This window comes from Etheostoma spectabile, chromosome 3 (assembly GCF_008692095.1).
Source record: "Etheostoma spectabile isolate EspeVRDwgs_2016 chromosome 3, UIUC_Espe_1.0, whole genome shotgun sequence".
Taxonomy (NCBI): domain Eukaryota; kingdom Metazoa; phylum Chordata; class Actinopteri; order Perciformes; family Percidae; genus Etheostoma; species Etheostoma spectabile.
Genome location: NC_045735.1, coordinates 33,625,161 through 33,652,033, shown reverse-complemented (window position 1 = coordinate 33,652,033; position 26,873 = coordinate 33,625,161). Strand labels below are relative to the sequence as shown.

Here is a 26,873-nt window from a genome sequence, read left to right as displayed (position 1 = left end):
AAAATTTGTTATTGTGAAAGGCCTATCCATAGGGACATCAGCAGACAATTGTGTCTCTATGGGTATATGCCTGTGGAATAGGGCCAGGTATTTGATTCCCTCCCTTCTTTATGGAAAGATGAGAAGATTGTTAAGTACCTGATGTCCCAAAATGTCTCTATGGGGGCATCGGGATTCCACAGCTCGATGGTCTCAGGCTGGTGCAGAACTAGCAGTGCCTGAAAAAAGAAAGAACAGAAGACGAAAGACCTGAAACAATAGTTTTTGGTAGTTTTAAAGTTAAAAAATAGACTGTTTTGTGAATGGACTACATTAGTATAGCGCATTTCTAGTCTTAATGGAGACTCAATGTGCATTTACATGTCAGGGATCATTTACACACATTCTGATATGGGTCTCGTCCTTGGCAGTGCCAAATTGGCTCGATAGCACCTCCTTCAAAGTTTTCAAAGTTAAACTCCCCCTCCTTTTACTTTCACTTAGAGGCATGAAATTTGTTAGGCATATGTATCATATACAGAAATACAAAAAAAGCCTCTTGGAGTTACCCCTAAACCCAACTATATATGTACACACACACACACACACACACACACACACACACACACACACACACACACACACACACACACACACACACACACACACACACACACACACACACACACACACACACACACACACAGTATATAACCACCTCTTCTAAATTTGACGGCTCTTCCCTCTGGTTTGGCTTAAATCCAAAATTATCCCAAACAGGAGAACTTCATCTTTTGTCAATTATTCTCTTTACAAAATGTAGGCTACTTTCTGTTAGCTGAATCCGTTGTCGAACTGATGCTGTAACTTGCAGCAGGCTGACAGTCCCACCATCCCCTTCTCTCACACTGTTATTATTTGCTCTTCCCACTCACACACTGATGTCACTCAGTTAACGGACCTGCTGCCATTCTTGCTCACACTTGCGCTACTCTCGTAACAAAAAGCCAACTTAAGTGGACTGCAGCGCTGCATCCTATGAATCATAGAATCATAAAAATGATTCAATAACCACAATTAAACAAAATAACAGCGTAAAAAAACTGCGGTTAGACAATTATTTAATAACAGTTAAAGGTTATACATGAGGTATAAATAGTGGGTGTTCTCTAGCGCCAAATAGTGGACACAGGAAGTGGTGCACAATTAGAAATATGTTATTTCCAACGCTATGCACTATATGGAGGGAATTCATTTTAAATCTTTCGTGTAGTGTCTGTCAGTCACAGAAATACATGACCATGTCAACTGGGAGCCGCTGGCAACCCTGACATGCGCAAAGTGCGAGGGCCCGTTCAACATTGCTTGCAGCTTTAATTGGGCAAAGGCCCTTTTGAAATTCTAATGTTTCTTCTTCTTATTATTATAATTATCATTAGGGCCCTAGAACCAACATCATCAGGGGCAAAGGCATTATTGATTTCCAAAGGTTTTTACTAATTATTAGGGCCCGAGCATATATCGTCTGGGGTGAAGGCACTATTAAAATTCAAATGTTTTTTGGAGCACAGAAATTAGGTGCTTGGGCTAATCAAAAAGTTGTAAAAAAAAAAAATGGTATGCATATCGTGGCTTGGCCATGACAAATTGGCTGAATAGCGCCCCCTAGCGTTTTTCAAAGTTAAAGCTTCCTATTTTACTTTCACACAGACGCATGCGATTTGGTAGGCATAAAACCCAACAGAAGGTCCGGTTTTAATTAAGGACGATTTTGACAATTTTTAGGGGTTTAGACTTTAATAAACTTCTCCTACAGCTTAACTGGTCAGTATAATCTAAAGACCTTGGTGAAGCTAAATTACAAAGCTTTTTATTTTTTATCATTCAGTGTGGGCGTAGCAGGGCAATGAATTTAGATGTTCCCTCGCCAAACAGGAAATAGTTTGTAACTAGCATGTGTACATTATCCAATCTGCTCAGGCTTTAAGGGTCCTGTCCTGAAAACATCTACATATCAATATTGAGTTACAATCCTAGCACCACCAACTGGCAAAAGGAAGTTACAATCATTACACGTTGATGATGATGATACTTCAATTTGAAGACTGATTTTTTTGTCAAAGGGCGTTGCCATTGAGACACAGCAAACTTCAATGTTACATCACAAAACAGAAAGTTGATGTAACTCGAACGTACTCCATTGCCCAATCACATGGGTCTCAGGGTTGATTATGGTAATGGCTCAATAGCGCCCCCTGCAGTGCCTTTAACCTAGACATGAGATTTGGGGCCTATTTATTATGGGGCCCATCCATCCATCCATCCATCTTCATCCGCTTATCCGGTATCGGGTCACGGGGGCAGCAGCTCCAGTAGGGGACCCCAAACTTCCCTTTCCCGAGCCACATCAACCAGCTCCGACTGGGGGATCCCGAGGCGTTCCCAGGCCAGGTTGGAGATATAATCTCTCCACCTAGTCCTGGGTCTTCCCCGAGGCCTCCTCCCAGCTGGACGTGCCTGGAACACCTCCCTAGGGAGGCGCCCAGGAGGCATCCTTACCAGATGCCCGAACCACCTCAACTGGCTCCTTTCAACGCGAAGGAGCAGCGGCTCTACTCCGAGCTCCTCTCGGATGACTGAGCTTCTCACCCAATCTCTAAGGGGGGACGCCAGCCACCCTCCTGAGGAAACCCATTTCGGCCGCTTGTACCCTGGATCTCGTTCTTTCTTTTTTAGAGAGTTGTGTGGGTGCGAAGCGTCTGCCCTCAGTATTGTCTGTTAACTTTTTTTTTCTTTTTACTTTATTGACAAATTAAGTTTCCAATTGACTGAAGATATGTTATTGTGACATTTTGTTGTTAACAAATGTTTTAAATTTGACAATGTAATGTGGTACATTACAAACAAAGGTCAGACATTATATTAAATACAAGTCTAGTCTAAAAATGGCATAGCAACCTGTGCTTTAAAAAATAAGTAAAAATTGAGAATAGAATCAGATCGTGACCTTAGAATCAAAAATATAATTGAATCAAGGATTTGGACAATTGTGACAGCCCTAATAATGAGTTATAGTCATAGTGCCACCTACTGGCAACAAAAATCAAGCCTTGACAAAGACCAATCGATTTAGCTGAAACTTGTGTAGTATAAGTGTAGTGTAAGTGTAGTGTAAACATATTTTACAAACATGATGTATATATATAGTGTGTGTTCTCTAGCATATAGCACACATAGCTGTTTAAAAGCACCAAAACATCAGTACAGCCTTACTCTATACGTTTAATCACTTAGAATGCTAATGGGCTGGGGAATCCCATCAACAGTAAGAAGGCTAAAAAAACTTGGTGTGGTCTTTTTACAGGAAACGCATATGTTGACTGTGGTGAGGTAGAGGGTGGGTTGGAGATGTGTTTCATAGTGTAGGGTCTAGCAGGTGCAGGGGGGATCACTACGTTGATTATCATACACCATGAAACTTAGCCATTGGGGAAGGGCACACTCCACCAACTGTTAGGTAGGCTTACATAACTTTGGTCTCTATGAAAGGTAAATACCAACCAGTTTCCTTAAAGCCGTTAGACAGATATTTTGAAAGATATTTTAGATATTTTGTTATTATTTTATTATATTGCCTTGAACATTAAGGTTGTTACTTTATCTGGTCTTTTTTTTTATTCTAAGTAACTGGTGATGAAGCATGGGGGGCATTCAGGGAGGAGGAGATGTGTTCATGTTATGAGCTGTATGTTTTGTGTTTTGTTTTAAAACAAAATAAAAACGGTTAATCATAAAAAAAATCATAAATTAAAATTAAAACTTCATCCATGTTTGCATGTTACAAAAGTTACAAAAGTCATCTTATATTCACCACTGCGCTTGCAACACTCTCTATTTTTAACACAAATACTAATTTTAAGTATGTCTACTACACCATTTTCCATCACTGTTAAGCTCAATGAAAAAGTGAATGCAACTCAAAACTTTCTGCACAAATGGTTAATATTAAAAGCATTTCAGAAGTTTAAAGGGCATAATTACTCACATTCCTGATGAGCTTTTACACTGAAAGATCTGCAAGAAGTGATGAAAAAGTATGCTTCTTCTACTTCAGTTTTTACTATATATATTTTTTTTATATGTCTAAACTAAATTACTGATATTAACCTTTGTTGTCTGAAGTACAAGTATGCCCCTAATGTTTAGCCCCTAATGATTTTCAAATTCTGATTATTAGGAAAAAAATTGGTTTGGGGAAAAGTTGATGAGAAAACTTTTCAAGTCACAATTTTAGTTTTGTCTCTGACCTCCATGGCTTCTTGTGAGAGCTGGGTTGTGTTTGTTAGAGGCACTAGCTGCACCAGGCCGGTGATGAGCTCTGCTGTACTGCTCTGCACGTCTGGAGCTTGCTTCACTGGGTTCTAATACACAAAAACAAGTTCAAGTTAAAAAAGTTGTTTGTCATGTCAGTTATAAAAAATACAGTGGAAATTAATAAACATTGACACCAAATAAGAACACAAAACATCTAGAGTGAATGGGTATGCCAAAACCTGCGTGTAAGCAAAGTAATCACAGTGAAGCCAATATGTTGTGGCAGACTCACATGCAACATGAGTTTAGGGTCAGCGTGGATGAGTTTGACCAGAGCAAGAAGGAGACACTTGTAACTTCGAGTGTCCAGTTCTGTGGTTTTCTCTTTGAACTTAAGGCTGGTGGTCATCTTCCCTTTGAATGTCAGACTCTGTGGGAGGGCAGCAGACAACAGGGAGAACACTCATTAGGTTTAGGCACAGTACGTTTGATAAAAACTAGTGACCAGCTGTTAGGAAATTATGCATAAACAAGAGAGCTGGAAACTGAGCCAGTCAGCCCAAACTCTAACTAAGCAGGCTGCTTAAGCCCCAGCAAATTATGTGAGGACTCCACATCCCTTTTGTGAATCAATGTTTACAACTGATCAGAGTGAAGTGGAACTATCTGGTCTAGAAAAGGTAAAAACACACAACATAAGAATAAATGCTGGGACAGCAATCAGGTAAAACTTTGTTCCCTCTTTTTGGACTATGTTAAGTTGAAGTGTTCGCTTGCGGTGCATCTCTCTCTATAGTCTGTCTGTTGGTCTGGCTGTGTCTTGCTTTCTTACTTGGTTCTGTGACTTTGTGCCTGAAAGACGTCAGAGCGAAAAAACAACTTACGTTATTTATTTTGCTTGATAACAGGCAACAATGATTATAAACTGCAGCTCGGAAAAAAGATAACACAAACACAAATAAACTAGAACACACGTTACTATGCATGTGCAATAACCTACGTGGGTACCGGGGCAGACAATAAGTGGGTGGGATGGCACTCCTTAAAAACATTATTTTAAAACAAGACAGAGATGATCTAGTCTCTCAGTCAAGGTTTCATTACAACTCAACACAAGATAGAAAGCAGTGGATTGACATTGACTATTAATAAAATATTGAATTTAAAATAATAAATATTGTATGTTTAATCATCACTTTTCTCAGCAGTATTTCCATTGTAGATATCTGGAAACTAGGGATCCACTGAGCAGGTTAACTGGAACTGGTAGTTGCCTTAAAACTGACTTAAGAGACCAGGTGTGACCAATCCATGTTAAATACATTTTACTTGTAAATGTTAATAGAAAGTTCTGGCTTTCACCATATTTAGTTAGTTATCAGATACAATGAGTCCTGTTAATCATCTTAAGAATTCCACCAGCTTAATTTCTATGCCAACTATGTGTCAATCTGTCACTCACGCATATCTCTCCGCGGTTTACACACAAACTTCTTGGTTCTACTTTGAAATACTGTACGCATCACAGTTATGTTTAGTTCATCTGTTCAATGAGGTTATTAGTGATATTTTATTGTTCACACTCAGTTTTACATCCAAATAAAGTGGTTTAGATTATCTAAATTAACTTGCTTTGTTTCCAAACAAACATGCTTATTGTTGGAATTCATTGTAGGCATTTCAGTGTGTTCCTTGTTTTTAACAAGTACTTTGGTAAATTCAATGTTAGCAATACTGATAGAAATGGACACGACTACAAAAACAAAACCCACTGTCTAGTAAACCTGAATTATTTTTCAATGTTTAATGTCATAAAGAAAACAAACATTTAAGTCTACTTTGTGTCTATATTGTGTTGTTTAAAAAAAATCCATAATACATACCTACTTTCAGATTCAGGTAAACTTAAGAGTTTAACTGCTTAGTTTATTACCCCTCATTCACTTTACACCGAATATGACTTGGCATGTTTAGTGTAGTATAGTAATGTAACATGTTACTGTCTTCTTACCGGTGTCATGCGCAGTGGAGCATGGGTGCCAACGCCTTGGATCACACGGTTGAGAGTGTCTGAGAACATAAAGCGGAGCTCTCCAGAGTAGCAGTACACTGCATTGATTTTAGGCCACCAGTCCAGATGGGACTGAAAGTAGACAACATAGAACAAGACAAGTGAAATAACACAGCAAATGATTCTAACATCACTGATATACAGTATGAAAAAGCTCTGAAGACTTACATTGGTGATAATTCTGTGCAAAGAGTTGACCAGGACAAAATGAAAGGTTGAAGGGGAGGTGGCAGCCAAACAGACCTTAAGGGTAAAGATGAAACACTAATGACAATTAGCTAGTGAAACTGATATTACATACCTGTGCCATGTTGTTAAGTAGGGGAAACATTACAAACAATAAATAATATCACTTCTTTTCAGTCCACCTTAAAGTGCTGGTTGTTGTGAGGATTGATGCGGAAACAGGAGACAAAGCAGTCCATCATGAGCTCAACGTCAGCATTCTGGGTGCCTGTCCCCCTCCAGAAGGGCTTGGCAGGGTTGAAGAGCAGAGCCTGGTGGGACACAAGTCACTTCAGGTTGGTTAAAAGTACATTTTCTGGTGAGATATATACCAGACCTGTCACAATACACTCAGAGAGAACTTAGAAAAAATGTTTTTTTAATAATTAGCCAGAGTGTTGATGTGCGACAGCGGTGCAGTGTGTTTGTCCAGCACTGTGCTTAGAAGAATAATGTAAACATAATATTAAGAACAGTACAACACGCTGGCACATAGGAACACTTCCCAGGGCCATAAAATTAACAAACGGGAGGGAGGGAGACAAAACAACACGTGCAGACACAAGACAAGGGACCTATTAAAGACGCAAACAAAAGAAAAGGCTACAGTTAACATTTAAAAAAAAATTTAATTAATAAAAAACAAACAAAGAAGCTCCATGTTTAGGCATCTATTATTCCAATACTTCCAAATGTTTTAGGTTTTTGCCTTAGTGGAGTCCAAGACAAGTCCAAGACCAGAGACCGAGTCAAGACTGAGTCCAAAAAGGTGTGAGTCCAAGTCAAGACAGAGTCCAAATGAGAGACAGTCAAGACAAAGGCAAAAGAAAATCCTCTTCATGACCACTTACTTACCTGTTCACTAACTAACCACAGAAAACCATCTTTCAATGCAATTATTAAATGTAATATCCTGATTTTTTAAGTATTTTTTTTAAAAAACAATAAATGTTTAAAGGGGTGTTTGCCTGTTATCCTTACGAACATGTCATAAAGGAGTACATTGGATTTAATGTTTTCTTTATTACTGTGGTATCAAATTGGATATCCAGAATTTCACTTGTAATTGTGTCAACTACTAAGTTTGTCGTATTGTGACATCCCGCCATCGGTCTCCGCTTATCTGTGCTTGGAAATTCTTAGTAATGACAACACTGTTGGCGCATCCACAGATCCATAGCCGTATTTCTCAGTACGGCTATGTTTACAAAATGGTGTAGTCCGGTGCCTTTCATGAGCAGAACCTCTAGTGATACGTTTTACGTCACCGATGAGAAAAAACAACAGCAGCATTCAGCTTTAGAGACAAAGTAGTATTCAGTTAATAACGTTTTAACATACTATTTTGCATTTCTGCAGAAAAATTAGTCCATGCATTTGTTACTTCTAGGCTGGATTATTGCAATTCTTTATTATCAGGCTGCTCGAAAAAGTCCATAAAGACTCTTCAGCTGATCCAGAATGCTGCAGCACGTGTTCTGACAGGAACCAGGAAAAGAGATCACATCTCTCCTGTTTTAGCTTCTCTGCATTGGCTTCCTGTAAAATCCAGAACAGACTTTAAAATCCTTCTTCTCACCTACAAAACTCTTCATGGTCAGGCACCATCTTATCTTAAAGAGCTCATAGTACCTTACAACCCCCCCAGAGCACTGCGCTCCCAGAATGCAGGGTTACTTGTGGTTCCTAGAGTCTCTAAAAGTAGAATGGGAGCCAGAGTTCAGCCATCAGGCTCCTCTCCTGTGGAACCAGGTTCCAGTTTTTGTTTAGGAGGCAGACACCGTCTCCACATTTAAGAGTAGGCTTCAGACTTATACCTCGGCCATGAAAAAGCAGAAAGAGAGGAGGTTACTTGAAATTAACAACTTGCTTCCTATTTTGGATAGAGCTTACCAAATTTCTAAATCACCGGATCAATATAAGGAGATATTGAAGCTTAAATATGAATACAATGATATTATGAGTGGCCAAGTTAAGAACTTACTTTTGAAATTAAGGCAGAAACACTTTGAGCTTGGGGATAAACCAGGTAAACTTTTAGCACAGCAGCTTAAAAGCGCCCAGGCTTCAAGAGCAATTCATGGTATTAAGTCTAAAACAGGCACTCTTCTAACCAATCCTGCTGACATAAACCGTTGTTTCAGGGAATTCTATTCTGAGCTCTACTCCTCACAACATGATGTTTCGCAATCTAACTTGAACGATTTCTTTGACTCTATATCATTGCCCAAATTGAGTGATGCTGCTACAAAATGTCTTGATTCAGACTTTACATTGCAGGAAGTTATCAATGCCATAAAGTCATTTCCATCGGGCAAGGCTGCTGGGCCTGATGGTTACTGCGCAGAGTTCTACAAGAGATTTTGTGATACTCTTGCACCACTTATGCTCAGGATGATGCGTAACTCTAAAAAGGATGGGAAACTGCCAAAAACCCTCTATGAAGCAAACATTTCTTTAATTTTAAAAAAGGGCAGAGTTGAAACCGACCCTGCAAGCTTTAGGCCAATTGCGCTTCAAAACTTTGATCGCAAAGTGATAACTAAAATCTTGGCTACTAGATTAAATAAATATCTGGCTTCTATTATCCATCTTGACCAGACAGGATTTGTTCCTGGCAGACTCTCTTTTTCCAATGTCAGGCGGCTGCTTAATACTATTTACTCTGATTTTAGTGGTACCAGCGGAGCATCTATTCTGTCCCTTGACGCACACAAGGCTTTTGATCAGGTCGAGTGGCCTTATTTGTTTGAGTCACTACGCAGGTTTGGTTTCGGGGAAAATTTTATCTCTTGGGTGAAACTGATATATGCAAAACCGTGCTGCTCTGTTCTGACGAATGGAGATCGTTCAACCCCCTTTTTCTTGCACCGCTCAGTTCAGCAGGGTTGTCCATTGTCTCCGGCGCTTTTCGCGATTGCACTGGAGCCACTTGCTATAATAATAAGAGAACACCCACAGGTGAGGGGACTTCAGATTGGAGGTGTGGAAACGCTTATCAGTTTGTATGCTGATGATGTCATATTGTATTTATGCAATGCTGAGAAGTCAGTTCCCCCTCTTCTTGAGTTGTTTGAGTCTTTTGGTAAAATATCGGGGTACACAATCAACTGGTCAAAGAGTGAGTTTGTGCCTCTTTCCAGTACTTATTCACCGGGTTTTTTGCAAAGTATTCCGTTCAAAATAGTTAATAATCATTTCACCTACCTTGGTCTGACCATACCTAAGGATCCCAAACTAATATTCAAATTAAATTTTGCAGAGTTTGTTTTAAAATTAAAACAACATATTGAATGTTGGAAAGTTCTTCCCTTATCAATGATTGGACGCATTAACTCAATTAAAATGATCTCCCTTCCTAAATTTCTATATTTATGTCAAAATCTCCCCATTTATCTCACCGCAGCCTTTTTCAAAGAACTGGACTCAATTATCCTGTCCTATATTTGGAATGGCAAGAATGCCAGAATTTCGAAGGCACACTTACAGAAGTCTAGATCAGAGGGAGGGCTGGACCTACCTGTATTTAAGCACTACTATTGGGCTGCTAATGTTAGGGCATTAACGTTCTGGCAGCAGGGATCCTTGGATAATCAGACACTTACAACACCTTTGTGGCTCAAGATGGAGGCCAACTCTGTGAACGATTCTTCACTGCCAGCTATGTTATTTTCCAAGTTTGAAAAGCCGGGGTCCCATAAGAATTTGTGTTTTGTGGTAAAACAGTCAGTGAGAATCTTGAACCAGGTCAGAAGCTTTCTGAAGTTACCGGGCACGTCGGTACAAACGCCTATATGTTTTAATCATTGTTTTCTGCCTCCTTGGCATGACTTGATGTACCACGACTGGAGAGGGAGGGGCTTGGTTTCAGTCAATAATCTGTACGTAGACGGTAAATTTGCATCATTCAAACAACTGCAAGAAAAATACAATCTTCCCAATTCCCATTTCTTTCGGTATTTGCAGGTTAGGCATTATTCTCAATCAAAAATTGAAGACTTTCAAAATCTACCCCTGGAGCATGAAATTTATGATATTTGCAAGAGCCCTCCCTTCTCCAAGCGTCTTGTTTCGAGAATTGTACGCCTATTTAATGACTGCATTGTTGCGCACACTGCGAAAACCATGGATACTTGGAAGGAAGAGTTAGGTGTGGAACTATCTGACTCCATGTGGAACACATGTCTGTCTAATATTCATTCCTGCTCTTTAAACAGCAGACACCAACTAATTCAATTTAAGATTGTACATCGCCTACATTATTCCAAAGTCAGATTGCATAGAATATATCCATTGGTTTCCCCGGTGTGTGATAGATGTAATGTGTCAGAGAGTACACTGTCCCATGCTTTTTGGGCCTGCTCCTCGTTGGCAAGCTTTTGGTCTAGAATATTTGATTGGTACTCCAAAGCGTATCAGCGGCCCTTTCAACCCGAAGCTGGACTTGCTATTTTTGGCTGCTCACAAATAACACAGACAATTCCAACTATAATGCGGCAACCATTGGAACTGGGAATGATAGTTGCCAAGAGACTGATATTGAAGGAATGGAAGTCTCCTACTCCTCCCTCCTTTCAGGTATGGGTCGTCGAAATGCTATCCATAATACAGATGGAGAAACTCCGCACTGGCCAAATGGACACTTTTTTCCGTTCCTGGAACCCGTTTTTGATTTACTTTGAAAAAGCTAAATTACAGTAACCTATCATGTTTCTGTATTAACAACCCTTCCTCCTGCTTCTGTATTGTATTGAATATGACTGTAGAGAACTGGCTATAGCTACATCTGAGCCCTGTTTGTTTGTTTGTTGATCGGTTTAATTTGAAAATGTAAATAAAATATGGGAAAAAAAAAGAGTAGGCTTCAGACTTTCCTCTTTGATAAATCTTATAGCTAGGGCTGGCTCAGGAGAGTCCTGAACCATCACTCAGTTATGCCGCTATAGGCCTAGACTGCTGGGGGGACATCCCATGATGCACTGAGCACCTCTCTCTTCCTCCTTTTCTCCATCTGTATGCAACCTCATTCCATTAATGCATGTTACTAACTTGACTTCTTCCCTTTCCCGAAGTCTTGTGTTCTCTTGCCCTCTCCTCTCTCCTATCACTTTCTGCAGGTGTTTTTGGCTCTGGATCTGTGGCTGTGGAGGCTACTGCCTCCATTTTCCTGCTCGACCCACCCACCCTCTTCTGCAATTCTCCATGTCTCTCTCTGTCTGTCTCTCTCTGTCTGTCTCTCACCCCCCAACCGGTCGAGGCAGATGACCGCCCACCCTGAGCCCTGGTTCTGCTCGAGGCTTCTGCCTCTTAAAGGGAAGTTTTTTTCCTTGCCTCTGTGGCCTAGTGCTTGCTCTTGGTGGGGACTGTTGGGTTTCTGTAAATAACATCACAGAGTACGATCTAGACCTGCACATTTCTGAAAAGCGCAAAGAGATAACTGTTGTTGTGATTTAGCACTATATAAATAAAATTGAATTGAATATAGTTAGGGAGTGAGTAGTTGCAGCGTCCGCCTAACCTGTCCCACCTGCTTCTTGTCATAGTTGTCAGATTTATCTATGATATAATCAATAATATAATAAAACTAGGTAGAGACAAACTACTATTTTTTGTGACTGTTATTGCCACTCTTCATTTCAACCCCAACCGGCCCGTCAGACACCGCCTACCAAGAACCTGGGTCTGTCCGAGGTTTCTGCCTAAAAGGGAGTTTTTCCTCGCCACTGTCGCACTGTTGCTTGCTCTGGAGGGAACTACTAGAACTGTTGGGTCCTTGTAAATTATGGAGTATGGTCTAGACCTACTCTATCTGTAAAGTGTCTCGAGATAACTCTTGTTATGAATTGATACTATAAATATAATTGAATTGAAATTGAATTAAATCCACAAACTTGTTTTGCGGAGGGAGAAGGCAAAATTGCAACACACCCCTTCCAACTCCCAGAGTTATCCTTCCCGTCCAGATCCAATGTTGCCACATCTTTAAATTACTATTAGTATCAGTCTTTTTGGTGCCTTATTCCTGTTTTGTCTGGTAAATTTAACTTACTAAACTGTAGGCCTACGGCTAAAAGCAAAAAGGGGTACCGCTAACGCTAACGGAGGTGTAACATTACAAATGGCCGATGTTCTGACTCGGGTCCCTGGGTCTGTTTCCCAACGGTTCAGTAAACTGCCGTTAGCGTCCTTAGCACCAGAGTTAAGTGTTAACCGGGTGCTTGCTGGCTGACTGTGGATGTGTCCCCAGGGCTGTTGTCAGCTCTCATACCAACTGAAGCCTTGCAGCGCTGGGAATCTGAGGCAGAAGACACGGGTGTGCTAGCTAGCTAAATTACCATTATATTAGTTATATATCTAGACATTTAACGTTACTGATGAATTTGTGGGTTAGCCCAGAGTTGTTGGAAAAAGTTGTATTACTATTAGAGTAATAAAAATTGAATCAAGGTTTGTACTGAATCGTGGGTTTGGTGTATTGTTACAGCCCTTTTAGCTTTAGGCAATGGCATTGTTACAGACATTCATTATTATAAAATAGTCTATGGCTTTAAATAATTAATCTAACCAACAAGGATCATAGTTGTGGGAAATACAACATTTTTTAAAGTCAACTTGTTAAGCTGCTGTGACCAAAATGGATACAAAGAAGAAAAACTTAAAGCAAAACAACATGAAAAGAGAAACTTATTCAGTTACTGCTCAGACCTTGAGATCCATGACGATGGACTGGACCAGGAGGAAAATGGTTGAGTGATCCTCCCAATTGATGTATGTAGAGGCCTTACACAGTTTGACACAGGCAATAGCGGCGCTCTCCATCAGCTGCTTGCTGCCACCCTGGCCTGCTAAAGCTTTCCGCAAACTGTCCAGAAACAGTTTCTGCAGACACAACAGGAAAGGAAGGTTTGTGTGAGTGTTGAAATCATTATCTGCAGTGTGTGTGTGTGTTCTTTCCTCCCACCTTGTTGGCCTTGCTGTCTTCCACGATGTCTTTGGAGATGGTGTGTGTGATCTCTGGACAGAGGATGAGGAGGATGATTTGCAGAGGCCACACAGCTGCCTTCCTCTTAGCACTCTCTGCAAAGCTGTCCACCAGGTCAAACAACTTTTCTGCAGCTTCTGAACACAGACCAACACATACAGAGTAAATGGCAACAACCTCACATTCAAAAGCTATCCTGTGGAACATCCAAAGAATAATTTCCACAACTGAAATATTGTGTTTACCAAATAACAAACCTGTACAGCTGACAATCAGTGTTTTGGATCATACTGCACAGTGTTTAATGAAAATCTTTTTTATAGTTTATCTTTCAAAGACAACAGACTATTCACTTCAGTTGTAGCATACAGAGTTACAATCACTTCCAAGGACTGTACACTATCTGACAAAAAACAAAAGCAGTCAAAAACAACTTAATTCATTAAAAAAGATAAACACCATCAACCTGGTGGCCAAAGAGATGCAGGCGCTACCTCTAGAACATCAGCGAGGCACAGAAGTTGACTGAGTAAAAGAGAAGGTCAAGCTAGCCTCTCTGTGGTCAAACCAGTTGCCACTAAAGTTGGATTGCACCAGTATTCTGACTTTTATGGTAAATTCATTGAAACTGCCCAGGCATACACGAGACCAAGTCTGTTTTTCAAAATAAGGTTTTAACACAGAGTGTGTACAAAAAAAACCTAACTATACAACTATAAATTGAGGACCCTTTGTGTGTGCGTGTATGTATCTTTCAAATATCTCGAGAACTGTTCATCAAATCTACGTCAAACAAGCGTGTATTGCGGGTTATCCAATGATGCAGTTTTAAAGTTATGGATTCACATTAGCTGGACCCTTGATGCTATCTGCATACCTCAACTGTTAACAAAAACACAGGACAGTCATACCTACTCATACCTAGATCAACAAGGTCCGCATCAGGTGTTAGGGAACAGGGCAACCTGACAAAAAATGGGCTACAGGAACAAGTCATTCATTGAATAGGGCAGAGAATATGGAACTACTACGATGTTAATACAAAAGTGACCCCAGGGTAAGGGGTAACATAAAGAGGATGTGGGACCCCTGGATACTTCAAAGCCTTACTAGTAGCCTACTAGCCTGCTAAGCCTACTACTAACTCAGCGTTCCAATATACGCAGTTGCAAAATGATATTACAACTAGAGATTGACAAGGTACAACAAAGATGCTATGGCAAGGGGGACCCAGGATGACGGCAGGGGGGATGTAATCTTCCCCCCTACAATCTGAGGTTGGGTACCAAGCACCAAGATGATTGAATAATTGAATTTCAAAACCTTTAACTGATATAAAAAAAATGTTTTTAATCCTGTTAATACTTTTCCCTTACAAACATACAGCCAAGTGTGTAGTCAAGTCACTCCTCCTTGTCATCTCTGTAACATGGAAGCAACATGGAGAAGCGTGCATTCACAAACTGGGTGGGTCCACACATGGTACGAGGAAAACACAGGTCTTTCCGTTCATTTTAAATGGGGGTAGTTTGTTTAGCCTGCTGTTAAAGTTGAGACAGATTCAACTTTTGGAGACAGTTCCATGTTTAGGCATCTATTATTCCATTACTTCCAAATGTTTTAGGTTTTTGCCATGGTATCGTTTCAGCATCCTTGTTGAGATGTTTTGACAGGGTATCATATCAAAGTCATAATTTTGGTACCTTGACAACACTAGCATCCACACAGTAGTCATCAATCTACGCGGAGTGCTGTAGTGAAGATCACTACAGATCAGGAGTTTGTGTCCAAGTCAAAACCGAGTCCAAATGAGAGACAATCAAAACAAAGGAAAAAAAGAATCCTCTTCAAGACCACTTAATTACCTGTTCACTAACTAACCACAGAAAGCCTCTATCAATGTAATTATCAAATGAAAAATCCTGATTTTTTTTTTTTTAAACAGAATAGTGTTTTGTGTAACAGCTGCCTGCTGTTAAAAGGTGAGACAGATTCAACTTTTGGAGACACGCAACCCGTGGTCACGCTGCAGTGGCCAATCATGTAACTGACAACATGTCAGTCCGTTCTGAGGCGATGTGAGAGACCCCATGTGCAGAGTGTGTAATGACTCTGAGAAAGGGTGTAAAGATGCCCCTGAGAAAGGACGTAAGATGCAGGCAGGTACGGCATACATGGAACACCATAACCAAGTGGCTGGCATAGAGTAACAAATCAGCTGTGCTGAGTATGGACTGGAAGTCTCAAGGTCGAAGTGGGAGGAAAATCCAAAGGTGGCAGAGACTGACAAAGACCCTGTGGGACTTCCACATCCAGACTGATAAAATGGTACTGGCTAACATACGTGTTGGTACATCGTGGTGGTCAACAAACAGCAGAAGGAGACAGTTGTAATAGATGTAACAATCCACAATGACAACTTTAAGATGTGGGAAGTAAAGACAACAGTGATTCCAGTTGAAATCAGAGCACTCTGTTTCTCCAGCAAATTCCAGGAACAAAACATGAAATCTCTGTCCAGAAGAGCGCAGTCCTGGGGACAGCTAGACCCTCAGGCTCTCAAGCCTCAGGTAGAGGAGCTTAGGGAATAACAACGGGCCACCCAGGATGGGACAAATGGGGAATTATTTGTATATGTATCTGTATAATTTTTTTGTATTTGTAGTTCTTTTGTGTTTGTATACCATCTACCAAAGTCAATTTCTTAGAAGTGTTACTTGGCAATAAATCCTTTTTTGCTTCTGATCGATTCACAACTTTTAAAAATCTATAAATAAAAAAACTACCAAAGAACCTGTACTACTCAAAATTATAAATGCAACACTTTTGTTTTAACTCCCATCTTTCATAAGCTGAACTCAAAGATCTAAGACTTTTTCTACGAACACAAAAGGATTATTTCTCTCAAATAATTATTACAAATCTGTCTAAATCTGTGTTAGTGAGCACTTCTCCTTTGCCGAGATAATCCATCCACCTCACAGGTGTGGCATATCAATATCATTATATTAATTCTGATTAGACTGCATGGTTATTGCACAGGTGTGCCTTAGGCTAACTACAATAAAGGCCATTCTAAAATGTGCAGTTTTACTGTATTTGGGGAGGGGGTCCGAAAACCAGTCAGTATATGGTGTTATGGTTAGGATTAATCTCTCTATCTCTCTCTCACTCACTCTCGATCGACCTGACTACCAGCGGATGCAAATTCAGTGGCATCTGGCAATTTGGATAGGTGTTCTCTTCAAGGATGAACCCTAACACCAGATACTGACTGGTTTTCATCCATGAATGAATGCAACTCCTCAAGACTTAAGCCAAGTTCCTGTGTTGTGCTGGCCACATGCAGACTAGAAATTAGCCAACTTTGGCTCAGGCTTAATTAATGTGGGCAAACCATGATTAAGGTGGACCAGCCATTCTCTTTTTACACACTATACTCTGCCTTAATATCATAACTTCTGTGGTCTGTTTTAGCGCACGAGGGACTGGAGTAGATCCTGAATTTTGATTTGGTATGTTTTTTTAATTGAGAATCCATTTTGAATCAAAGTGACCACAAGAATCAAATTCAACCGTGAGATACAGAAAGATTTGCAATTCAAATTGAATATTCTTCTAGGGGAGGCCTTTAGCTCACTCAGAACGTGCGCTGAGTCCAGGAGCGGCTCGAGCCCGACCTGCTGCCCTTTGCTGCGTGTCATCCCCCCTTTCTCTTCCCCCTTTCATGTCTATCCACTGTCTCTACACAATAGAGGGAAAAGCTCAAAAACCTATCTTTAAAAAATTAAATTTATTTAATCTATTTATTACTAGTGCCTTAAAGTACATACATTCAATTATTGATTACTGGCTTGGTTTGGTTGCTTTTTACAATTTGTATCTGTGAAACTCTCATACTATTTGGAGAAAAAAAAATGTAATCAAGTCATGGGCATATTGTGAGATGAGCAAAGATTCAGTACAAGTTAGACTAAATGGTTTGAAACCATTCATACCTGCCATATCTGCCTGTGGTCGCTGGTAAAGCATGGTGAACTCATCTGGGTAATTCTCCACCCAGTTCCAAAATGCCTGTAGAAAGAGAACAGCATAAGTATAAGAAGAACACAGCTGAACTACCACTTAGGAATTAGGCCAACTGACAGCATTCACACACATATCTGTTAACAAGTGTTAATTGCTCAATTATCGTAGATATTTCAGCTATGTATTAGAATAGGGCATAGGGTTGGGTACCGTTCACATGTTTTCAAGTACCGGATACCTCAAATATAATTCTGGTACCCAATGGTACCTTTTTTCGGTACTTTCCCTTTGTACTTTCCCGGTACAAAAGAATTAATTTCAGTTGTAAAAATAATTAAATAATGTAAAAATGTGCTATAGAAAAGGCATAGAGAACAATAGTGTGTCCATCTGTCTCAGAGGAAGTATGACGTAAAAGGAACAAAGCGACTTTATTGGGACTTTAGCTTATTCACCATTGCCCCCAGAGTTAGACAAGACCCGTGCGTGCTGTAACTCTGTCTGATATGAAGGTTGGTGGTACTGGACCACTGCTATACTACATTAAAGGACTCCTATCGCTCTGTCCCACGTGCAGCCTTGGGACTCTCTGATCACTGTCTGGTTCATCTTGTCCCGACGTACAGGCAGAAACTAAAATCTGTTAAACCTGTTGTAAAGAGGGTGAAAAGATGGACCAACGATTCAAAGCTGGATTTACAGGCCTGCTTTGACTGTACTGATTGGAGTGTTTTAGAGGCTGCAGCCACTGATCTGGACGGACTAAATGACACTGTGACATCTTACATCAGCTTTTGGGAGGACATGTGTGTGTCGACAAAAACCTTCTGCACATACAACAACCAAAAACCCTGGTTCACAGCAAGACTCAGGCAGCTCCGTCAGTCAAAAGAGGAGGCCTTCAGAAGTGACAGAGTCCAGTTTAACCAGGCCAGGAACACACTGACCAAAGAGATCAAAGCAGCTAAGAGGAGCTATGCTAAAAAGCTGGAAAACAGCTTTTCAAACAACGATCCTTGGTCAGTGTGGAGAGGCCTGCAGACACTCACAAACTACAAGAGACCATCCCCCAACACTGCTGGTTCTCAACGACTGGCTGACGAGCTGAACAGCTTTTACTGTAGGTTTGAAAAGACCACAGTCACACCCCTCCCCCACACCAACTCACCAACTCACACTTCAGTCAGTCAGGAGCTATCTGAAGTTCCTTCCTGCTTCAAACGCTCGACAATCATCCCAGTCCCCAAAAAACCCTCCATCTCTGGACTAAATGACTACAGGCCTGTTGCCCTGACATCTGTAGTTATGAAGTCCTTTGAATGACTGGTGTTGGCCCACCTGAAGGACATCACAGTCCCCTTGCTGGACGCCCTGCAGTTTGCCTACAGGGCTAAAAGGTCGGTGGATGATGCAGTCAACTTGGGACTGCATTACATCCTGTAACACCTCGACTCTCCAGGGGCTTATGCAAGGATCCTGTTTGTGGACTTCAGCTCAGCGTTCAACACCATCATCCTGGACATCCTCAGCACCAAACTCTCCCAGCTCACTGTGCCAGCCTCGACCTGTCAATGGGTCACAAACTTCCTGACTGACAGGAGGCAGCCGGTGAGGCTGGGGAACATCACATCCAGCACATGGACTATTAGCACTGGCGCCCCCTAGGGGTGTGTGCTCCCCCCATTGCTTTTCTCCCTACACCAATGACTGAACCTCAGGAGACCAATCTGTTAAACTCCTGAAGTTTGCTGACGACAACGGTCATCGGCATCATCCGGGACGGTGATGAGTCGGCCTACAGACGGGAGGTGGATCAGCTGGCTCTCTGGTGCAGTCAGAACAACCTTGAGCTTAACATGCTCAAGACAGTGGAGATGATCGTGGACTTCAGGAAGAGACCCTCTACTCTTCCCCACATCACCATACTCAACAGCCCTGTGTCTGCTGTGGAATCCTTCAGGTTTCTGGGATCCACTATATCCCAGGACCTAAAGTGGGAGCCTAACTCAGACACCATCATCAAAAAGGCCCAGCAGAGGATGTACTTCCTGCGCCAGCTCAGGAAGCTCAACCTGCCTAAGGAGCTGCTGATCCACTTCTATACAGCCATCGTCCAGTCTGTCCTTTGCACGTCCATCACTGTCTGGTTTGGATCTGCCACCAAAAAGGACAGGAGCAAGTTATAACGGACAGTTAGGACTGCAGAAAAGATCATCGGTGCCAACCAGCCCTCCATTCATGACTTATACACATCCAGAGTCAGGAAACGGGCAGGAACCATCACTGCAGACCCATCTCACGCCGGACACAACCTGTTCCAGCTTCTCCCCTCTGGTAGGCACTACAGAGCACTGTTTGCCAAAACCAACAGATTCAGGGACAGTTTCTACCCACAAGCCATCTCTCTGATGAACAGCTGACTTCTTACCGTCAGTGTCAGGTTCAATTCTGGTCAATAACCCAGTAACACTGTCTCTACAGCACCTGTTCACTGGTTCCACTTATTATTCCACTTATTTAGTATTATTCATCATTCTCATTCTCATATCTCACTTATTATTTATTATTTACTCATCATTCCCATTCTCACATCTCTCTTATTTGTTATTCATTCATCATTCTCATTTTCTATTTCAGAACTGTCCATAATGTTCATACTGTTCATATTGTAATAGAATAACATACTATTTATTCCAGTATCCTTGCACTATGCTCCATATTTAAATAATTTTGATTGCACTCTTTGTTAACTCATGCCTCTATATTGTTCTGTTTAGAGTATGTATATATTATGTGTATCTATTAGTGTGTATATTTTTGTTTTGGTTGTTTTTTGTGTAAGCACAGTGTGAGCAACGATGCTCCAAAGAAAAATTCCTCGTATGTGTCCTCATACCTGGCAAATAAAGCTGATTCTGATTCTGAAGAGCAATGTTAAGAAAACCAAATAAAGGAGTTTTGGTGAGTCTGTGTATGTACTCAGTCCAGTTCAGGGGGTTGATTAACGCATATTTTTTGCAGATTGACTCTCATAACGGGCCAGATGGGTGGCGCATTAAACATTGCCACAATTCCATGAATAAAGCAAATGTGATGAACATTCAAATTTGGAAAAATTTACATAAAATACATGAAAAACCCACTGGAAAACCAGGCAAGCGAGCCACGGCTGTTTACAACGTGTAGCTTGTTCAGCGTAGCCGACAATGGTAAGTTATTTGAAGCTAAGAGAGAGGGGCTGTAGCTAAATCGGAACGAGAGGACTGTGTGTTTGCAGTGAACATGCCGTTTTTAGGTCACGTAGAGTTGACTCTCGTATCTACCGGAAGTAAAAGGACGTGACTGTATTGACTAGAACACTCTGAAACATATACTTCTCCCATCAGTTCCTGAAGAGGCGCAGCACTGATGCTGCTAACACTGGCATCGAAAAAGGAGTAGACGCACTATGAGATAGCTCAGCACCCTTTTTGTAAACATGCCTTGCAAACAAGAAAGCGGAGAAAACTTTGCTGAAAGGACCAACATTAAACCCAAATTTTAATGAAGAAAAGATCAGCGAGCTAAAGTTAGCTATAACCCAAAAGCCAAACATTAGCCCGGCCCTTAAATTTAATGTACTTGCACTTACTACTTGTTTTTTGGAGTTTGCACCTTCAGGGTTGAAAGCACTTAATTGGAAGTTGCTTTGGATAAAAGCGTCAGCTAATGACATGTAATGTAATGGAAAAAAAATCCCTTATGTAAGGATAAGCTTGGGTGGTTTGGGTCTTCCTCAATTTTGCCTTTATTACTGGGCTGCCAATCTGAGTGTGTTCTCCTTCTGGCACTGAAGCCTATCACCAAACTCCACTTAAATAAGGACAGCCACTTGGCTGCAGATTGAACGGGCAGTATGTGGACCTAAATTCATTTTAGCTCTTTTAAATAATCCCAACAAAGTTAAAATCCAGACAAACATAACCAGCCATGCTGTTCTGAACTCTCTTCGAATATAAAGGCATAGGCAAACCTTTCTTAAGTTGCCCAAAGTCTACCTAGATAACCCTATTGGCAAAAACTAGGGATGAGCTGAGTACCCGGCTGAAACGAGTATCCGGTACGGATAAAGCACTTTTGCCGAGTACAAGTATTATAAGAGTAATGCAAATCAATATCTGTACTCGGATTGAATGAAACTCCTCATTGGGTAAACTGACTGTGTCTGCGTTCTGTGATAGGCTAGTCACAGCGCCCCTCTCCTACACTACTCTGTGATAGGCTAGTCCCAGCGTCCCCTCCCAACACACATACAGATTCCCTGTGTGCCGCTCTGCTGCTCACTCTCACACACTCTGATCACGGAGCGGTGAACAGCTCTCTCACTCACTCACTCAGCTTCGCGGGTCTTTTCCGGAAACATTTAGGCTTTCTTCAGCTTCAGGTTTGTTTGTTTTACTTCGGTTCAAACTATTACTTACTTAGTAACCCGTAGATTTCTGGTAAACTTGGGGTTTGTTCAGACTCGGTGCTTGGTAGATTGCAACTCGCGTTTTGTCTCTGCCTGTCGTTTTTTTTCTTCTTTTTTTTAAACCGCCTGCTGGCTGTAACCAGTTTTTTTGACTGTCTGAAACATTCTTGCTATATTTTATAAAAAAACAAACATATATAGGGAGTTGTGGTATAAATAAATAATATTAGAAATTAAGATACACACACACACACACACACACATTCCAACCCCCCATGATCAGTGATACAGAATAATGAGTGATACAGAGAGTACTTCAGCTGACACTGCACCACCAGATAGAGTTTGCTTAACCTTGCAGGACAGTGAGGGTCAAATCTGTGACAATGAAAACAGTGGCAGTAGCACCCACCTTTCCCCCACTGAGACCAATATTGCGTCTGGGGATGGAGGTCCTCCTCCACCAAAGGCCAAGAGGACATCTGCAGTATGGAACTTTTTCACTGTTTCTGAAAATGATCCCTCCAAAGCCATTTGCAAGCTTTGCAAGTCCAAGCTAAGCAGAGGTAGAGATGCAAAACATTATAACACAACATCTCTACATAACCATCTGCTATATGTTCATCACATGAAAAAGCCCACTGTATCAGTCACCTCCTCCTCCTCTCCTCTTCCTTCTCGGGTCACTGGTGTTCAGCTGGGTGCTGCTAAGGGCTCACATTAATCTTCCTCTTCACCAATACTCACTGCATTTGCAGCAAAGCAGATGTTCTCAGCAAACCATCCCCGGTCAAAACAAATTACAGAGCTGATTGGTAAAATGATCTGCACTGATCTTGAACTTTTCTCTGTGGTGGAGAGGAGAGGCTTCAAGACACTTGTTGGCTTTTTAGAGCCCAAGTATAAGATCCCATCGAGGCACTATTTCAGTCGAACTGTAGTTCCTGAGCTGTATGAGGCAATGAGAGGGGAGATGGTCCAGTCACTTAAGGCAGCGGAAGGAGGTGTTATCAACCTCACTACAGATCTCTGGACCAGCAATCACAACGCACATGCATATCTCTGTCTTAATGGGCACTGGTGTGAACGTGTAGGGGAAGCTTCAGTACAGAGGAAAGCAGGGCTGCTAAATGTTCTGGACATTGAGCACGTATCAAACAACATTCTGTGCTGTCTTAAGGAAAAGATGAGAGTGGGAAGAATCTGTTGGTCAGTCTGTCACAATATGGTTTGCTGTTTCAGACAATGCAGCAAACATGGTGAAAGCTTTGACTGAATATGGGCACATCCGTTGTGTGTCCCATGCGCTTCACTTGGTGGTGATCAAAGCACTGGAGAAGGACAGGGTTGTGACATCCCTTCTCTCTAAAGCCAGGAGCATATCTGGCCATGTTCATCGCTCAAGCAAACCAGCAACAGACTACATGAGCTGCAAACACAGTTGAACCTCCCCTAGCACACGCTCATAACAGATGTAAAAACAAGGTGGAACTATACGTTCTACATGCTCCAGCGGCTGGTGGAGCAGCGCAGGGCTGTGCAGATTATGACACAGGAGTCCAACATGGGTAAAGCTCCAACAATCATCTATCCAAATGAGTGGGGGTTAGCATCAGACATGCTCACTGTTCTTAGTCCTTTTGAGGAGGTCACACTGGCGCTCTCAAAACACAGCGCCTCCATCTCTGAGGTCATCCCCCTCCTGCATGGCCTTTGCCATTAGGTCACTGCATGCTGGTGAGGAATCTGAGGATGAATCAGATCAGTTCATGGCTGGGGATGATGATCAGTATGATACAGTGGGGCTGGGCAAAGATGTTGCAGCTGAGTCCAGGGAAAGGTTAGGCACAGCAGCAAGGAAACTGGCAGCCAATCTGAGCAAAGAACTAGGATGGCGTTTTGAACCAATTTTTGCAAACTCCACATTTCTGCTTGCCACTCTCCTTGACCCCAGATATAAGGCTAGCTGTTTTCCAAACAATGTTGATGTGGAAGCAGTGAAGAGGACATTACTCCTCAGGATGGAGCTTTGTGACCCTGTGGCTACACCTGCAAGAAACACAGAAGAGACACCTGCCACCAGCAGCACTTCAGTCTTGTCTTTCCTGCAGAGAAAGAAATCGGCTATTCCAATGAGGACACATTTACCATCAGGTGATGTGGAGGCCTACCTGGCAGATGGGGACATCAGCCTTACCGATGACTCAGTGAAATACTGGTCAGGCAAGCTTCAGTGCTGGCCCAATCTTACACGCTTGGCACTGCAGCATCTCAGTTGTCCACCTACAAGTGTCCAGTCTGAGCGTGTTTTTAGCACAGCTGGAAATGTGGTCAGTCCACAGCGTGCAAACTTAGACCCTAGCCATGTGGAACAACTGGTCTTCATTAAAGTCAAAGCGGATCTGAAAAACAGCATCGGCCTATTTGATCTGTAGAACACAGTCCCCCCCGCCGCCCTCTCTCTTTCTTTATCTCTCTCTCTCTCTGTGTATCTCTTACTCACTCACAGACACACACACACACACACACACACACACACACACACACAATCACATGTACCTGGTGTGAAAAAAAAAAAAAAAAAATCATAAATAAATTAAAAGTTAAAAAAAGAAAGTTATATTGAGTATGAAAACTCTTGCTCATTACATTTTACTTAATAATTGCAACCGCATGTGTTGTATTTGTTGTTGCAAAACTTGTTGTGTATATAGTTTGTTACCATGACAACACCATTGATCTGAAGCTCAATTCTGATGCTGTCATGTAAATAGTTTTCTAATCACCAATAAATAAAACTATTTATGATCAACCCATATCAATTGCATGCTTAAAATAGCATACCGGTTAAAGCCCCGCCCATTTTAAGACAACCGACCCACTTCCGGGTTAAATCATGCCCACTTCCAGGTTAAATCCCGCCCACTTCCGGGTTAGGCCCCGCCCAGTCCAAGTACAGATACAGATAATGCTGTACTCGCTCATCCCTAGCAAAAACCATGCATTTTTTCAGGGTTTAAATGATCCAACGTTTTCTGCCTGGAAATATAAAAACATAGACACAATTGGTGACCTATATATTTTAGGAAAATTAGCATCTTTTCACCAACTGCAACATCCTCATTCCCTACCAGACTCACATTTTTTCAGATACCTCCAAATAAGAAATTATGTTAGAGCTCATCTTCCAACGAAAACAAACCTATAAACACCATACTAACAACCCTTATTTGTCAAAACGCTAACCGCAAGGGGTCAATCTCGTGTCTATATGTAAATGTGCTGTATTTATATAGCACTTTTCCAGTCTTAACAACTGCTCAAAGCGCTTATTTATTATATTATATTATATATACTCACTTTTGCTAGCCCATGTAACCCTATCTGACACTAAAATAAAGAAGGCTTGCGAAGAAGAAATGGCAGCTGAAATCAGTGATGATACTTGCAGTGCAAATCTTGCAGTGATATCCAAAGGTTCTATAAATGCCAAACATTGGCTTATACAATTCAAGACTGTGCACGGGCTCGACTTTACAAAATCAAGACTCCATACCTTACATCTCCCTTTCTTCATCTCTCTCAAGCCCAGTATAACATTGATTAGTTTTGAGTGTATGTGTATGCATGTCGCTCACCTAAAGGATTATTAGGAACACCTGTTCAATATCTCATTAATGCAATTATCTAATCAACCAATCACATGGCAGTTGCTTCATTGCATTTAGGGGTGTGGTCCTGGTCAAGACAATCTCCTGAACTCCAAACTGAATGTCAGAATGGGAAAGAAAGGTGATTTAAGCAATTTTGAGCGTGGCATGGTTGTTGGTGCCAGACGGGCCGGTCTGAGTATTTCACAATCTGCTCAGTTACTGGGATTTTCACGCACAACCATTTCTAGGGTTTACAAAAAATGGTGTGAAAAGGGAAAAACATCCAGTATGCGGCAGTCCTGTGGGCGAAAATGCCTGGTTGATGCTGGACTTCAGAGAAGAATGGACCGACTGATTCAAGCTGATATAAGAGCAACTTTGACTGAAATATCCACTTGTTACAACCAAGGTATGCAGCAAAGCATTTGTGAAGCCACAACACGCACAACCTTGAAGCGGATGGGCTACAACAGCAGAAGACCCCACTGGGTACCACTCATCTCCACTACAAATAGGAAAAAGAGGCTACAATTTGCAAGAGCTCATTAAAATTGGAAAGTTGAAGACTGGAAAAATGTTGCCTGGTCTGATGAGTCTCAATTTGTGTGGAGACATTCAAACGGAAGAGTCAGAATTTGGCGTAAACAGAATGAGAACATGGATCCATCATGCCTTGTTACCACTGTGCAGGCTGGTGGTGGTGGTGTAATGGTGTGGGGGATGTTTTCTTGGCACACTTTAGGCCCCTTAGTGCCAATTGGGCATTATTTAAATGCCACGGCCTAGCTGAGCATTGTTTTTGACCATGTACATCCCTTTATGGCCACCATGTACCCATCCTCTGATGGCTCCTTCCAGCAGGACAATGTACCATGTCACAAATCTCGAATCATTTCAAATTGGTTTCTTGAACAGGACAATGAGTTCACTGTACTAAAATGGCCTCCACATTCACCAGATCTCAACCCAATAGAAGGGTTAGTGTGGTGGAACGGGAGCTTCGTGCCCTGGATGTGCATCCCACAAATATCCATCAACTGCAAGATGCTATCCTATCAATATGGGCCAACATTTCTAAAGAATGCTTTCAGCACCTTGTTGAATCAATGCTACGTAGAATTAAGGCAGTTCTGAACGTGAAAGGGGGTCAAACACAGTAACCTAATAATC

The 26,873-nt window shown here is 41.5% G+C and overlaps 1 protein-coding gene across 4 annotated transcripts in view; it reads right to left on the bottom strand.

Annotated features, from left to right (window-relative positions):
* nf1a (neurofibromin 1a) overlaps nt 1–26,873 on the bottom strand; it is a 256,060-nt gene that overhangs the window by 180,943 nt on the left and 48,244 nt on the right. For all 4 annotated transcript variants that reach the window (XR_004328005.1, XM_032506717.1, XM_032506735.1 and 1 more), the window contains exons 7-15: nt 17,570–17,645; nt 13,551–13,708; nt 13,295–13,468; nt 6,733–6,861; nt 6,533–6,607; nt 6,305–6,436; nt 4,586–4,723; nt 4,287–4,400; nt 139–218 (exon numbers count right to left, since the gene is read on the bottom strand). Coding sequence is in view for 3 of the 4 variants with exons in the window: in XM_032506717.1 (XP_032362608.1) it covers nt 139–218; nt 4,287–4,400; nt 4,586–4,723; nt 6,305–6,436; nt 6,533–6,607; nt 6,733–6,861; nt 13,295–13,468; nt 13,551–13,708; nt 17,570–17,645 (1,076 nt within the window). In the remaining variant the exon portion in view is untranslated. The remainder of the gene's footprint in view (nt 1–138; nt 219–4,286; nt 4,401–4,585; nt 4,724–6,304; nt 6,437–6,532; nt 6,608–6,732; nt 6,862–13,294; nt 13,469–13,550; nt 13,709–17,569; nt 17,646–26,873) is intronic.